At 41.3% G+C, this 17,454-nt stretch overlaps 1 protein-coding gene across 2 annotated transcripts; it reads left to right on the top strand.

The window, feature by feature from the left end:
* Positions 1-274: 274 nt before the first annotated feature.
* Positions 275-8,222, top strand: LOC108237650 (PHD and RING finger domain-containing protein 1). Of its 2 annotated transcripts, XM_017419240.3 has the most exons (6): positions 277-1,774; positions 3,305-3,388; positions 3,465-3,592; positions 3,685-3,770; positions 5,823-6,025; positions 7,765-8,222. In XM_017419240.3, exons 1-6 carry the CDS (start codon positions 1,610-1,612, stop codon positions 7,867-7,869), a joined length of 771 nt encoding a protein of 256 aa, XP_017274729.1. In that variant the 5' UTR covers positions 277-1,609; the 3' UTR covers positions 7,870-8,222. The 2 variants fall into 2 exon arrangements, with proteins under 2 accessions (XP_017274731.1, XP_017274729.1); XM_017419242.3 differs by lacking the exon at positions 3,685-3,770 and having other exon boundaries at positions 275-1,774.
* Positions 8,223-17,454: the final 9,232 nt, after the last annotated feature.

Below are 17,454 nucleotides of genomic sequence, written 5' to 3'. Positions count from 1 at the left end.
GGTCAGGGATCAGCTCTATGGGCTTTAAGGTGACATTTTTTTAAGCTAATTTCAGCTTTTTTCTTTTTGTTGTTTCTGCTTCTTTCAGCTAATTTTGGCTTTGTTCTTCTCATTTTCAGCTACTTTCAGCTAACTTTAGCTTTTTCAACTAATTTCTGCTTCTTTCAGCTTTTGTTCTTCTATCTTATGCAAATCTTCTTCAAATTAGCTTCTGTTTCACTTTTTGCGTTTTCATTAAACTTCAGCTGTTCAGCATATCTTCAGCCGCTTTCAGCAAAATTATTCAGCAAAAACAGCATTCACACTGCATTTTTGCAGGAAATGCAACTTCTCTAGTTTAGGTTTGTTTTTGTCTTCAAATCAGAGTCTTTCGTATTTTACAGCGTGCATGATTCAGACATGAGGAGCGTGTCTTTAAAACATCATGTTGGACTTTTTCCATGGTATTTGGACCTCCAGGACAATATGACAGGATGGCATTTGTCCAATCAAACTTGTCCCACTCTTCTACACAAAATTGCTTTAGTTCATTGAGGCTAGAGAACATTTCCTGAAGCACAGCTCTCTTTAAAAACCAAAACAACACGTCAGTCTGGCTGAAGTCAGGACCCTGCAGCTCTGACACGGTCAGGACCCAGTTTGAAGAAGTTTTCTGTTGGACAGACGTCCTCTCCTTTGTCTTTGGTCCACAGAGCTCACTGCAAGGTGTCCAGGACCTGCAGCTACAAAACAAGCCCAAATCACCACCCCACTACCGTGCCTGACAGTTAGTATGAGACTATTTGGGTTTTTTTTTAACAATGTGACACTTCAGTGTGGCCTCATTTGTCCAAATTACATGTTCATAAAAATGTTGTGATTTGTGCAGACTGAACTTTGCAAACCCAGCCTGTACGAACAGTCCTTTGTCTGGCAAACATCACAGGCTGCTTGTCTTTTTCTGATTTCACTTTCAGAACATTTCATCTGAAGCCTGGTAAGATCAGAGGTAATGTGCTAGTATTTTTTTTTTACACAGCTTTACACAATTTGAATAAAGGATTAACTCGTTTTCAGTTTTATTTCACATTTGAATACTCTTTCTCACAGAAAGATGGACTGAATCTTTGGAAAATAAGTTTTCTCTAGGTAATTGGCAGCAGTCTTTTCTCAGGAAACATTCCTGATGCGTTTTGTTGATAATGTGAAGCTTGGATACTTTTTAAAATTAAATTAATTCTTTATAAAAGCTTTGTTGGTGAATTTTCATTTTGCTGCAATTTTTCTGTGCATTTAATACGCGAAAGAACGCCTTTAATCTGAAAGGATGGAACCGGATGCTGCGTCTCACCCGGCTCTTGTTCTGAAGGGACAAAACCGGAAGTATTTTGAACGACGCGGAACAGCGTGTATTTATTTTAATATTTAAAATTAGAAGGGCTTTTTTAAATTATAAGACAATTCAACACACCAATAAGTTAAAACACTGATAAAAAAGATAAAACTAGTTATTATTTGATATATTTTAGTGCCTCACTTTAAACGGGTTTATCGTAAATGTTAGCTAGCGGCTTCGACCGTCAGAAACTTTCCGATAACATTTGTTTTCCACTACTGTCCGGTGTTTATCATGAATAAATCCACCGGTTTGGACGCTGCTGGTGAACCTGCAGAGCCGACATGTGACTCAGACAAATGTTACATTTGTTTGAGTCTTATTAAAAACCAAACTGTGGGCTCGTTGGACAAATGTCTGCACGTCTTCTGTCTCCAGTGTATTCTCCAGTGGTCCCAGGTAAACAGACTTCATCTTTCTCTGCTTCTTCTTTTTTTCCAGTTTTAAGGCTCCAGATGACAGTTCAGACAGTGTTTTGTAGTTTTAATCTGCTGTCTGACTCAGAAAAACATCAAACTCTAATTTAAAAGGTTGTGTGGAGTTGGGCCTGTCACATTTTTTAACCATCTAGTAGTCAAAACAATCATGATGAATTAAAAATAAAGGAGATTTGCTTGAACCAGAACTAAAAGATAACATTAGTTGCACGTGCATGCTGTATATTAACTTGTTTTAAACCCCCTTTCTCCCCACAATTTGTTCAACAGGTTATAAAACATTAGATACTCTATACTGCCAAAAGTATTCACTCTTCTCCCTTCACACATATGAACTTTAGTGACATCCCATTCTTAATCCATAGGGTTTAATATGATGTTGGTCCATTCTTTGCAGCTATAAGAGCCTCAACTCTTCTGGGAAGACTTTCCACAGGTTTAGGAGTGTTTATGGGAAGTTTCGACCGTTCTTCCAGAAGCTCATCTGTGAGGTCAGACACTGATGTTGGACAGAAGGCCTGTCTCACAGTCTCTGCTCTAATTCATCCCAAAGGTGTTCTGTCAGGTTGAGGTCAGGACTCTGTGCAGGTCAGTCAAGTTCTTCCTCACCAAACTCCCTCATCCATGTCTTTATGGACCTTGCTTTGTGCTCTGGTGCTCAGTCATGTTGGAACATGAAGGGGTCGTCCCCAAACTGTTCCCACAAAGTTTGGAGCATGAAATTGTCCACAATGTCTCTGTATGCTGAAGCATTAAGAGTTCCTTTCACTGGGACTAATTCCTGAAAACCAAGCCCACATCATAATCCTCCCTCTACCAAACTTTACACTTGGAACATTGCAGTCAGACAAGAACTGTTCTCCTGACAGCAGCTAAACTCAGACTCATCCATCAGATTGTCAGACAGAGCAGCGTGATTCTTCTCCAGAGGACACGTCTCCTCTGCTCTAGAGTCCAGTGGCGGCTGCTTCACTCCTCTGTGTCTGACTCTTTGCACTTGGTGATGGAAGGTTTGGATGCAGCTGCTCAGCCATAGAAACTCATTCCATGAAGCTCTCTGCTCTGTTCTGGAGCTGATCTGAAGGCCACATGAAGTTTGGAGGTCTGTAGCTGTTGACTCTGCAGAACGTTGGTGACCTCTGTGCTCCATGAGCCTCAGCATCCTCTGAGCCCACTCTGTGGTTTTACGTGGCTGACCACTTCATGGTCAAGTTGCTGTTGTTCCAAATCTCTTCCACTTTGTTAGAATCCCACTAACAGCTGACTGTGGAATATTTAGTAGAGAGGAAGTTTCACGACTGGACTTATTATACAGGGATCATCCTATCACCCATTCTTCCACTAATGTTTGTAGAAGCAGTCTGCATGCCCAGGGGCTTGATTTTATACACCTGTGGCCATGGAACTGATTGGAACACCTGAATTAAATGATTTTGATGGGTGAGGGAATACAATGGACAATAATTTCCCTTGTTTTGTTTGACCTGTTCAGACAGCCAACACCTGCCCGGTGGATCGGATCAGTTTTGCTTTCATCCATCAGCGGCGGAGTCCTGCGGGGGTCGTTCAGAAACAGGTGTGTTGGTACGGTCTCTCTGAAACGATGGTTTTAGGCTCGTATGTGCAGACCGTGTGTGTTGCTGCTGCTGCAGATCAGAGTGACGCCAGAGAGGAAGGATGGAGACGATGAAGAGGAGGGTGTCAGCCCAGTTATCTGCGAGGAGTGTGGACGCAGCGACCGCAGACACCGGCTGCTGCTCTGCGCACGCTGTGACTCCGGGTCAGTCTTTGTGCTGCTCTGTTCATCTTTTCTTTGTTGGGTATCGAGTTTACTGCACGTGCACAGAGTCTCAGTTGGCGGTGATGTTCCAGGTTTCACGTTGACTGCTTGACGCTGTCACTAAACTCCGTCCCTGAAGGAGACTGGACTTGTCCTGAGTGTGTGATCAGTAACACAGGTAAGGCTGGGGAATTATCTCATCTCTTGGACACATTTTTTTGTCACTTGATGGAACAAAAAATAACGTTGGAATAATCTAAGATAAGGGAAAAAGCTCCTGCATTTTGATGTATGAACCGTATAAACCACGAAGAGACTCAAGATATAAGAGAAATGTTAAAGCCACTATCAGTGACTCGTTAGGGTCACCATGGTAACCTGTGTGTGTCACTCCCTGGATGCCAAGTTAACAAGAAACAGACTGAAAATTAAGCCTCAAACAAACAGTCGCTGTGCGAAAACTAGAAGATCTTACTAGATCTTAAAACTTCTTAAACAGTGGGTTGTAGAGGACTCTGATGGTCACACATGCATTTCTATGTCCCTGCAGTGCTTTATGTATGAGATATGTGGCAAGTTAAAAACACCCTTCACTTGCAGTTTTGAAGCAAATATGTTGAGTTAAAATATTCCTGAGACTATGGAAGCTTGTGCGTGCATAGTGTGCAGTCTGGGGGGGGGGTTGAGAGAAAACCAACACTCCTATAGCAGTGAGAGACACACTGGATGAGAGACGACAGAAATGCCTACACTTTGATGTAAATAAATAAAATAGGCATTGAGTTGTGAGAGTAAGTAAGTAAGATTTTTTAGAGACAAATCCAACACATTTTGAATTTTTTAAATCGGTCTTCTGGTTACCAATTTATTGTTTAAAAAAGATCATCAGAGTCGGTCTAAATTAAAACAGTTCTTAAATAGGCAGCAATAGGAAGTCCTGTATTTAATTTTCTGCAGCTTCCTGTTCTCACACCAGGCTGAAGCTGAGGAATCGCTCTGATTGGCTGGAAATGTTCAGATTATTCCTTCATGGTTAACACGAAAGTGCCAGCTCCCACTTGCAGATATTTTAATGGAGGTTACAAAATGTTTTATTTGGTCTGAGTTAAGAAACGAATGAATGAATTAGCTCGATCATATCCCGACCCGGTTAGCTACGGCGCTGCCGTGCATCGTTTATTTAACATATAGAGGAGGAATGGGTCGGGAGGGGACAGGTGGTCTTGCTACTCTCAGTTGAACAATCTGTGGAAAAAAAAAAATCTGTAAATATCATAAAACCTAAACTGTGAGTGTGTGAAAAACCATACAGGATATAGAAAAAGGCCAGTTTAGACATGTAAAGTTCATAATTCTGTGACCCATTTAAACTTTGAATGATGTTTCTACAATGAAGTATATCAGAGCTGTAGAGCTCCACAACAAGCTGGGTTTTCTCATGCAAGATCCCATTAAACTCCATTATTTTTGTCACCGTTTTTTGTGAATTTTGTCTGACATACGGCCAGCGAAGATCACAGCACGCCTCTCCAGATTGTGTATAATTTCATTTCAAAGCTGTGGGATGAGATACAGGACAAAGAATTTGAACAGAATAGTAATGAGGGGGCTTCAGTGCTTATGCGTTGGCACTTTAAATATTGATAAATGATGCTTAACTTATAAGAACAACAACGGGTGTCACATTCAGTCAGGTTCACCACCTCATCATGCTGAGTTTTAACTAATCACTTTTAAAACTCAAGGTTAGTTAGTTCTGCATCTTTTGCTCGCTACAAACTGGTAGATGATGTGAATGTTTGGTGTGTTGGTGGCAACAGAGATTACGTTTACAGTCTTAATTCATCTAAGCGTTGTTGCTAAAACCTACAAATGCTGGTTAGAAAACTTGACTTTTTCCTCTTTTTTTGCCATTTAATTTAACAAATGTGGTGGATTGATTGAGAAGAACTCATGAGCTGCATACTGCAAAAGTTTGTAGAAAAAAAAACAAAAAGTAAACCTAATAAATCTTGACAGCTGTGCAGACAGCACCTTGTAGGAAGGACATATTAAACATGAAGCAACCAGAACATAAATGTTTCCTGTTGTAGCCAGGAACCATTTGTTCAAACTGCAGAATCATTTTTAAATCCCTCCAAAAAAAAAAACCAAATGTCAATAAAAAGCTGCTAAAAATGAATAGTTGCTCAGGTTGGAGAAACTGTGTTTTTGTTACACCTCCACGCAGAGGGCTTCGGGTCGGAGGAGGAGGAGATCAGCAATGGAGAGCTGACGGAACTCCTCGCCGAGGTCGATCGGACGTCGTCTCCCAGAGGTCGCCTCCGAGCCTCCACCCTGAACCGCCCCGGCGGCCTCACCCAACCACGGCGGAGCTCCAGGATCCAGAGCCGAGGAGGCGGCGGTCCGCGCTCCCGCCCTCAGACTTGTCGGGTCAGTTTAACATCGCAAAGTACCGAGTGTCGGTTCATCAGGTGGCGGCGTTATTTGTCAAAAACCAACAAAACCCCAGAATATTTCTGGTTGTGGAATGAAAGAAAGTATGATTTATATTGATGTAGAGTCGGTAAAATAATCCCTGGATGTAAACAGAGTCAGAGGGAGAACGATGGCATCAGAGACACCAGGTCGAAAGTGAAAAGGGTAAAGTTCCTCTGCTTAGAGGCTGTGAGCACGAGACTGGACAGAAGTGGAGTCATTTTGGGCGAGTTAATCGAGCAGTGGAGAGCGTTAAAGCAAAGGTTTGGCGCTAAGATCAGATGAAACGAGCTGAGCTGAGATATTCCAAGAGAGTTTCCAGAACTGAAGCCTAAGTTTGAGCTGCGGTTCAAGCTCAATGTGTTCTCTGTAGGTCTAATGCAGCGGCCCCCGCTCTTTTTGGTTCCACGGACTGGTTCATTATCAGATATCAGATAAATACAACAAGTAACGAGACGGTCCCATCTAGGGCTTATAAAGACGTTTGTTTTTTACTCCTTTTTCCAGCTTGTTGGTTTGTTTTTAGCGGTAACGGATCACGTGACCTAGATAAGCGTTCTGACACGCATCAAGAGTGAGTCAGAGACGGATGTAGTGGAGAGAATCCGGTCAGTTTTTCAAAATAAATGTTGTTCAGACTCCGAAAATAAAAAAACGGAAATACTGTGAGTTAATTATTGTTTCTCTGCGGCCCGGTACCAAATGACCCACAGACCGGTACCGGTCCGCGGCCCAGAGGTTGGGGACCTCTGGTCTAAAGGAAAGACTCAGTATTCCTGCAAGGAATGCATATCGCCCGCCGCCTTTCATGTTTTAAACTAAGATCATCTTAAGTTGAGTAATGACAGGGTTGTAGCCACTTTGGTCAAACTTTGATGTTTGCACACTGTTTGGTGAGATCTCCCACGACCTGTCAGCGCTCGGAGCCCGTGTGTTGTTTCTCTGTTTGCTAAGGTCAATTAACTGAGGCGGCCATCTTGATTTGGATGAACTCCTAAAGGTAATCGGTTGACGGCGTACATCCAATGATAGCTTTCTGAGAATTAATTTCAAATCTGTCCGCGAGATATTATTGCTGACACTGCAGACTAAAGCGCATGTACACACACACACGCAGAGGCTAAAACATTATTTGTTGCCTTCTTCAGCAGCGGGAGACGATTTAATCACCATTACTACACATGTAACCTTACGCACGCTGCTGTCTCGTCTTTCGAGGTACCACAGAAAGTTTCTTTAAGCAGTCAGACTCAGGAAACGAGCACATCCTCTGCGCTGTCTGTAAGATACGTACAGGTTATGCAGAGCAGTCATGTTACTGTAAAAGCATCGGTGTGGCATATAACCACACTTCCTGCTTGGGTTGTTTGTGTCATAACACCTCAAGCGTTGGCAGTTAACGAATAGACGAAAACCTCCTTATCAGGCTCATCTCTGTTGGCGGTCTGCATGCTGACACATCGGACCCATCGCTAACCTCTGCTCCGTGTTCTCCGGTTCCAATCAGAGGGCTCGTTTCAGGCTGTCTGTGTTGTTTTTTTTTAAAAAGCTGCTGCCGAGGCGCATCAATCTGAGGTGAAATCTTTACCGTGTTCCGGTTTATGTGGATGATGCTGTGTGCAAACGCTCCCACACAGCTAAATGACAAAACTAAACGGATTAGTTTGCATCTGTTTTTTGGGTTTTTTTTCCAGCGTGTTCCAAAATACCTTCTGCGGGCGTGGAGACCTACAGCTCCACCTGGGGAAGCTGCAGATCTTCGTGACACCAGCAGTGCTTCAGTCGGTGAGGGACTTTGAACGACCGTCTCCGCGACGTTTTGACTCTGTTTGAGGACAAAGATCCCGTCTGTTCGCTTCGCAAGATTAAAAACAAGAAAAAGAAGGAAGCGAGCATCTTGAAACCTCAGCGAACTGAGTGGATTCTGGGAAATTTCACCTCTTCAGGTTCGCCTCAGTGCTGCTGTCAGGACTGACCACAAGGTGGCAGTGTTGCACCAGCTCAGTGAATGTAGACACTGGAGCCTGTTGGTGGCTCTTTTAGCAGCACAGTTGGTTTCCTTTTGTAAGTTGTTTTTGTTTACAGTTTTAGAACATAATCTTGGCATTATTGTGTACTTTGTTTGGTCTAAAATAAAAGATAAATAAATAAATAATGACTCTTCTCATTCTTCTGTGGTTCTCAGCTTCCACGTGTTTCTGGTTTTTATGTAAATGACCAGGTGATCCCTTCACTTTTGCACACAGGAAGTGAAATTAAAATGTTTTTATCCATCAATCTAACCATCTCCCATTTATCCATGGGTGGATCGTGGAGGCAGCAGGTCCAGGAGGGAAACCCAGACCTTCCTCTTTCCGGAGACACTCTCCAGCTCCTCCTCGGGGCTCCCAAGGCATTCCCCAGCCAGAGAGGATTCAAACTCCCTCAATAGAGTCCTGGTTCTTTCTCTGATTCTCCTCCAAATCCTCACATTGCTGTCTGAAGTGTCTCAGCTGAAAAGCAACATTAAATAATATTTATATGAGCAGTCTGTCACAAAGGATGCAGAACTTTGCAGAAAACCTGGGCTGTCTTTGCATGATCTGAAATCCTTAAAAAAATCTAAAAAAGCTGACAGTTGAGGACAAGATCTGTCGCAGGTACATGGTATATAAAAGTCAGGCACTGAAGGAACAAACTAAATTAGAAAAAACGTCCTTTAGTTCTGAAAAATTTCATTAAAATCTGTCCTCTGGTTCATGAGATATTTTGCTAACACTACATATAAATGACATATTATTGCTCTTTCACCTCTGGCAGCAGGCCATATTAATTCTAATTAAGAAATGTTGCTTTACTCTAAGAAAACAAGAACAACTTGCTCTCTAGAAGTAGTGAATGATAAAGTCAAGGGGGGCTTTAGACTTTTGCACAGTCCTGTTCAGCTTACAGATGAAACTTTTCTTTTCAAACTCTACTTCTAGGACCCCAGTGGTCTCTGGCTCCCTTAGAGGTACTTGGAGAAAAGAAATTGCTTTCAAATAAGACTGTGGCTCCAAACAAACTCCTGGATTTAGGGTCCAGTGGAGAATATTTCAGGAATCTCACTGAGTCAAGGTCGGTACGTCGAAATGTGATCAGTAGCTCAAGTTAATCCTAAAAGTTGACATCCAAGGCATCAAGGATGTGCAAATAAGAGAGTTTAAAGCACATCCTTCTCAAGTTTTTGTATGTTCTCACAACTAGTGAAGTGAATTGAAGTGAGATTTATTTCTATAGCACTTTTCAGCAACAAGGTGATCCAAAGTGCTTTACAACAGAAACAAAAACAGAATCTGTACATAATGAAACACACACAAAAAAACATAAATCATGTATAATCTAAATGAATCATGTACAATCTAAATAGAATAGGATAATATAAATAAAATGAAAGCAGACATATCTAAGCATGAGCTGAGACAGTCAAAATTAGATCCTTTAGTTAATACACAAACCTTACTTTTTTAGGTGAAATGCTTTTAAAATCTCCCACTTTAAATTGTGAAAACACTGACTGCTGGAGATGGACACCAGCTGCCCTGTGACCCTGAAATAAAAAGCAGATAAAAGCCAGTCCTTCTTTATAAAAATGGGAGCCACCAACCCAGTCTGCCCCTCCTCAGGTCTTGTCCCAGTACTCCATGTGACATTGATGAAACAAGTCAGCCGGCTTTTTAACTGCTTTGGTGACCTCTGCTGCGGTAATGGATTCATCTTCCCCCTGAGTCTTAAGACTCTTCCTCAAAGGTGAATGATGACCAGATTAAAGACCCTCGAAGTGCGGTTCAGTGCATTCCAGTCTCCACCCAAGCCAAGCACAGCTTGGAACAGAACAGAAGTCCTTCTCCATCGCCTCTCCAAATTTCTCCCATGCCTTATTTTTGCATCCGCAGCCTCAGAGGCCTCAGTCGTTCTGGCCAACCCTGCCAAGTCCAGAAGTCCTCCAACAGAGTTTCAGTTGCCACCATGATGGGGCACCAATGACCTTCAGGCCACAGCTCCTGGAAGCCGAATCTGCAATAGCAATCCTGAGCTTTACCAATTGGAATTCCATGTCCCCAACCTTCCCCGGACATGTGGAAAAACTCTTCTGGAAGCCTTACAGACAAGGGTTTTCACCAAGTTCACCTTCATTATTCGTCTGGCTTTTCCACGTCTGTCCAGCAGCCTCCCCTGCCTCCAGATCCAACTCACCAGCAGGTGGGGATCAGCTGACAGGTAATGACAACATATATATTGTTGCACTAATATGTGTTCCCTCTACAGACACAGAAAAGACCAATCTCAGTTGTTTAGGTCTTCTTCCCCATGATGTAGACAAGGGCTGGGCAACCCTGGTCCATGACGGCCACCATCCTGCATGTTTTACTTGTTTCTCTGCTCCAACACACCTGGTTTAAATCAATGGGGGATTTAGAGGCTTCTGCAGAACATGAAGAGGTGATTTGACCACTGAATCAGGTGTGTTGGAGCAGAGAAACAAGGAAAACATGCAGGATAGTGGCCCTCCAGGACCAGGGTTGCCCACCCCTGATGTAGTCTTTTCCTCTGGTAACAGATACTCTAGACTGTTTTGTAACATAATCCAACATAGATAATACTTGAAAGCTTTTAGCTTTTGTGAATAATTAAAAAACAAATAGAGGAGATGTAGTTCTGTAACAGAGCTTACAATATTTAGACTCACGAGGGACGTGAGAGAGGCACTCTGGTTGGGAAAAGTGGTTAATGAACGTTGGCAGGGCTGCTGAATAAGTCAGCGGCGATCTTCCAGTGAGAGCAAACCGCTTCTGACAACGTCTCAGACCCTAAAAAGGTCGCGTGTCGAGCGCCTTCAGGATGTGACCCAGTATGCAGATTGTAATTTACTGAAATAAGTGTCCTTAATGCATTATGCTGCATTATTGTGTTAATTTAATTCCTATTCATTTCTGCTTAAAAGTTAATTTATTGTAATTATTTAAATCCACTGGTGTCATACATCTATTTAGGTGTGTGTTTCTTTGGGGAACAAATAAAGCCAACTGAAGTAAACCCTGAAAGAACGAGTCCTTTTGTCCTCATGATCTTTGGTTCTTTGTGTTTTTATTCTGTAGACTGAGTTATCTGCTCCTCTTCACTCACCTGTCCCTTATTTGCTCTCAGCTCAGCTGCTTCTACTCCCAGTTCAGTTTTTTTTGTCCTTTGTTCCTGGTTTAGCGTTTGAGTATTATAATGACCTTCCTAGTTTCTGTTATTAGTTATTTGATGCCTCATCGGCTTTTTGTTTTTATTAAAGTTTTGCTTTTTTTTTCAGTTCCAGTCTGCCATTGCATTGAGCCTGCCCTCTGGGTACTCTCACCGCTCCAGACCTGACAGAAAGACGGAAACTCTCATGGAGCCAGCTGACTTCTCCTGTTGTGGAGACAGGAGGTGCCAGGCTGTTGTGGCTGTGTATGGTTCTTCCACATGCTACCGAAGCCACTGATTGTTCCATGAATAAATTGGTAAATTGCCAATATCTTCAGGCTTGAATCATCCAGTCTAATAAATGATACATAACAGGAGTCAATAGCAAAATAAGCTGTTTCCACAACCACACCCCCATTGACTGGCCGTGCCTGGACCCTGCCTCCATTCTTGTTCTGCGCTGGGAGGTAGAAGAATATATGTTCATTTTTCAAATCCACTGCCAGGCCTTCAGATGTGAGTAGGAGCTTGTTTGTTCCTAGTTTAAATAATGACTTTGCTGTCCAAGCCTCATACTCATTTTACCGGATATGAAGACTAACTTAGAGACTATCAAGTTCTAATCGAGGCAATACAACTTAGCTTCAGCCTAGCCACTCTAAGCAACACTGGTCTTGCCTTCATCGGCTCCATTGACACGGTTCAGACTCCCCGGCTGCTGCTCCTCTTTGCTCTTCCTCCCATGCCCCTGCACCAGCCCCCATGAGCCTCCCAGCTGTGCTACCAGACGACGATGTCTCCAGTCTGCAGGAGTACCACAGAGGACATCTCTCTCCGGTCTTCAAGAGGGTCCCTGAAGGCGCCTCTCTTTTTCCAGTCAACGAGGGGGTCTCGGAGGACGCCTCTCGGCCAAGGTCCTGTTCCCGAGTGCGAGGAGGTCCAGAAGAACATCTCTACTCTAGCTTCAATTCCCGAGTTTGAGTCGGTCCAGGCAGGCGTCTCTCCTCCAAAGCTTGAGTCCAGTGGCTCCAGAAGGATGACCCTTCACCAGCCCTTCTTCCTGTCCTGGAGGGGGTCCACCTCTCAGCCACCATCGGTCTTAAGTGTAGTTTTTTCAATTGTTCAGTTGATTAACTGTTTTTGTATTTTTTAAAGTGAAAGTTTAACTCTTTTGAAGTGGAGCTCTGTGACAAATTTATAAACAATTCTTATCTAACCTCTTGTCGATTTGTAGCTCTGTGAGTGACCTCAGATTGGAGGAACGGGGTTTACTCCTGTCATCTCTGCACAGTTAAGAACAGGAGCTGGGGTCGCTGATACCAGAACCTCCCTCTCACAGTAAAACGGCTCCAGGCTTCAAAATCTTTGAACAATTCATTCAAATGCTATTTTACAAAAGTTGACTTTGTGGAGCGATTAAGAAGCTTACAGGTATTCTGAGCGGGGCCATATTTTAAAGATTTCTTCTGCCTTAAAACAGCTCCAATATCTAAAGTGGTTTGTTCAGATACTATTTTATGAAACTTAATTTCCCATTACACAATTATTTTGAAATATAATAACATTCTTGCTGAAACTGAACCCAGGCTGCACCATGACTATCTGCTGCTGCCACTACATTTATTTGCAAATAACCATATAAGGCTAAATATACGTGACGTAAAGGTTTATAAAATAGCGTTTGCATCCATTGCTACAAATGTTTCTGAGATTGGCGTTGTTTTGAGACAATATAAATCAGCTTTGGTCTTGGCCTTATTTGGACTACCTGTTGAATTACCAATTTAGTCAAACTTAAGCTCTGTTGACCAATACTGGGGTCATTCAAAGAGCTACAGTATCTACAACAGGTGAGATAATAATCACTCCTAACCTTTCTGCAGAAACCCTTTAAAAGATCTGAATTATCCCCCCTGGAAGAAGTCTGTCTAAGCCACATCTGAAAACTGCTGAGCACTGCAGTACACGGCTGAAATAAATGTTTTAGATGGTTTTGGATTCTAACTGAGCTGAGGGACAAAAAGAAATGCATGCATAGTATAACAGTGATGTGAATTGCACAGGTCTCCTTGGAAGTGGCTCGGTGCTTTGCACCTGCAGTCAAAAGGGAAAACATAATGTGTAAACTCAGCAGTACGACTTGCAGCTCCCTCCAGCAGACTAAATAGGGTAGCAAAAGTAGGTCACCATCCAAGACCTACACTTTTTTTTTCCCCACAATGATTCCGTGTTGCAGGGGTGCTTGTGTCTGTTAGGGGAGGGCTTTAGATGGAAGCCAATATGGGAATCAACGGCCTCCTCACTCTCTGCACAAAGATAAAAAAGAGTCACTCCTGCTAAGGGTTTATTTCTCACTGTCAGAGTCATAAAGCCAACAATGACTAGACTTAACTTCATATTTAGCAGGAAATAGACAAAAAACAGACAGCGAATGTATCCAACTTCTGAACTGAGCAGTGATAACCTGAAGCAGTTGGAAAAATGTCCATCATTTGACCTAAACAGTCACATATGGAAGCATACAACACACTGGACCTGCTTTGTTGTTTTTTTAAGACACTTATATCGACAACAGATAATGGTCACAATCTTCTAGAAATGATAATGAAAGTTACAGGTATGAGACAGTAATCAGCTTTACAGCCAAGTAGTTTTTGAGCCGCATGTATTGTTTCACATTTCTTATTCTGTCGAGTTCAGCTTGTAGCCTCGGCAGAAATGGCAACCTCTCCATTTTGTGGCTTCCCTCGACCATTTCCAACCAAGCTTCAACTTTCTGTGGGTCAAGTTGAAGCCGCTTTCGAGTGGTTGCTTTTTTTTTTTTTTGGCTGCAGCATTGAGGATGTTGAGTAAATATTTGTCACTCATCGTCAACCCATCAGCAGCGTCTCCCAACAATAGTCACAAAGTGGGCTGTTGTTATTTAAGACCAAAGATCAGTTCTGTGTTGTTTTTTTTTCCCAACCTCCTTCCAAAAGGTTTTAATTTTGGACCTGCTTTTTATTATTCAGCCCAAGATTACAGGGGTGGAACTCACTAATCAGATAATCAGACATTTTTAGATTGATAAGACCTGGAGCAAGTAGTAATTATTTAATGTATTTTTCAGTAATCCAAACTCAAATTGTACAATGTTGATTATATTGGCAAAACATGTCACAAATATCCAGTTTTTATTGTTTATTTGTCCAATGTGACAAACATACATGGGGTTTTCTTACAAAGAATTAATTTGCCAAACAATTGGCAAAACGATTTAGATACCAATTCACACACTTAAGTAAGGTAACAACAACAATAATACAAAAAAGGAAATGGAATATTGTAAAATGATCATCAGTGTCTAATAGCAAAAATACAATAAAATGAAAACTTATTAAATCTTCTCTTCCAAACAGCTTATTTTGCTATTGACTCCTGTTAGGTATAATTTATTAGACTGGATGATTCAAGCCTGAAGATATTGGCAATTTATCAATTTATTCATGGAACAATCAGTGGCTTTGGTAGCATGTGGAAGAACCATACACAGCCACAACAGCCTGGTACCTCCTCCTCATGCTGCTCACCGGCATCCCATCCGATCGGTTGAGATCAGGACTGCAGGCAGGTCAATCCATCCCCTATCAAAATCTGGAGGTAGTCTCTGAAAAATCCCGCCCTATGGGGGCCGAGCGTTGTCATCTTGGAGGATTGAGTTTGGACCCAGACTCTGGAGATATGGGATTGCCACTGGATGCTCCCACGTGGTCTGCACCTGGCCTACCAGGAGCTCAGAACAAGAGACAATAGCAGAATAAGCTGTTTGGCACTGGCAGAGCAGATTTGGTAAGTTTTTCATAGGGGCAACCCACATAATCAACTCTTCTGCTCAACCCCCAAATGCATTTTCCTACCAGAAGTAGCATTGTTTAAGGTGAAATAAACAGGCTTTCCAACAGTATAAGATTTGTTGTCAAGAAGAATTCTTACAACAAAGAAGTAATGGACCAAACACAGGTCCAAGTTGTATAACTTTATACTTCTTCCTCTATTTGCTTGAATAGAAAGCAGCAGGACTTTCAGTTAAAGCACCTTGAATTGCTATATGAGAGAATCTGCATTTTTACAACGTACTGTACATATTACATATACTTTTACTACTATTCATGGCCAAGTCAAGCCAGTTTCTAGATTAATGGCCGATTTTGTTCTAGGTATTGATTTGATCCCAGTCCTGTCAGAGCAGGCTCTAAAACTGGTCAAAAAGAAAGTTAGTATTATCTCCTGCACATCTTCAGCTCATTTAGTTTGCTGGCTGTGATTTAGATTGTATTTAGATTATTTACAATAAATTACTTCATTTCTGTTATCTCGTCACTTCCTGTGTTATTAGAGGGGTTCCTCACTGGTCTTTTTTTTTTTTTTTTTTTTTTTGCTTTGCTGGAATTGTTTTTGAATTTTAACTATGAAAAAAAAATATGAAGAGAGCAGTTTGATTAACTTTAAGGTTTAAGGATTAGCTTTTGTCCTGATTTAATAGAAATTAGAGTAAGAAAAAAAGTTGAATCCGTTTGATGAAGTTTCTTTTCTTGGCTGTTTTCATTCAAACGAGTTGAGGCGTGACGTCAGCATTTCGCCATGCTGCCTTCAGGTGCTGTCTGAAACGGCGACGCTGAATTAAAAAAAACGAAACAACTTAAAAACAGCACAGAAACGGATTAATACATTCATTTATTTTGACTTAGAAAAGCTGATTTTTTAATAAAAGCAGAAAGAAGACATGCTCATAAATGTATTTTTGTGACATAATGCTTGGTTAACCTAGATGTTGTCACAAGAAAACAGTATAAAACAAAAGGAGTACTTATCATAAATTAGAAAAGTCATAGGTCGAGCTGAAAATGTCCCATTAAGGAACATCCATCACAGATAAGTTATTGATCAATCTTATCGATCACCTCTGAGTCTTGTGACACTGATAATAAATAATAAAACCAGGTGAACACATGAGACACACATTTATGCACTATTATCATTTCATGGTCTCAAGAGAAAAAAAGGGTTTTATCAAGATAATGAGATCAAATTGAATTAGTTCGTTGTTTTCTGTTTAGAGTTTCTTCATACTCTTTCTACACACTTTATGCTGTTTTAACCCGCGTTATATCGAAACCTTCAGCTTGATCTGAAATAGTGTGCGATGACTTCAGATATTTGTAACTTTGATACTTTAGATGATTTAACTTTATCTACAAAGATTTTCCCCATAGAAAAACATTAGAACCTCTTCAATTCCTTCAAAAACTTTGTTCTCTTTTAAATCTACTTCAGCACATTTAAGCTATTTCTTTCTTCTTAAACTCATTTTAGCTTTTAGCTACTGCCTAGTTAACTTTAGCTTTTAGGTACAGTTTCGCTACATTTAGCTTTTAGCTACTGGATTGCTCATTTTTGCTTTTAGCTACAGCTTTGCTAATTGTAGCTTTTAGTTATGGGTTTAAAAAACAAAAAGTTTTATCGATCGTTTTGCAAATTTGAACTTTCAGCTATGGTTTTGCTAATTCTATCTTTTAGCTTAGGCTTGGATAGTTTTAGCCACTGTTGTGCTAACTTTAGCATTTAGTTGCATCTTCGCTAACTTTACTTTTTAGCTTCTGTTTTATGCATTTTAGATTTTAGCTCAGGCTTTGCTAGTTTTAGCTTTTAGTCACTGTTTTTGCAATTTTAGCCTTTGTCTTAGGTTTTGCTAATTTAAGGTGTTTTATCCATTGTTTTACAAAATTTACCTTTTAGCTACTGTCTATGCAGTTTAGACTTTAGCTTAGGTTTTGTTCATTTTAGTTTTTAGCTTACGTTTTGCGAGTTTAAGGTTTTAGTCACAGCGTTTAGCCTCTGTTCTGCTTGTTTTACCTTTTATTACTCAGTTTCAGCTTCAACAAATGTTAGCAAAAATCATTCAGCGCTCAACATTTCCAGTTTTAACGCTGAATGTTTTATTTACTGTTTATGACGCAGGAACAGGCAGTTTATTTGACTTTATTTCCCCTGTAACATAGTAAAGTAAACACACTGCGTTGTTATAGTTTGTTTTTATTCTTTTTGCTATCTTAGATCTAACTACCCATGAAGAGGGGCGAGTGCGCCGAAGCATCTCTAACGCGAGCGGGGCTAGGCGGAGTTGTGAATTCCGAGCCCGTGGGGGAGGCTCTTGA

This window comes from Kryptolebias marmoratus, linkage group LG8 (genome assembly GCF_001649575.2).
Source record: "Kryptolebias marmoratus isolate JLee-2015 linkage group LG8, ASM164957v2, whole genome shotgun sequence".
Lineage (NCBI taxonomy): Eukaryota > Metazoa > Chordata > Actinopteri > Cyprinodontiformes > Rivulidae > Kryptolebias > Kryptolebias marmoratus.
Note: the sequence above shows the minus strand (reverse complement) of the source record. Positions and strands in the feature narration are given on the sequence as shown.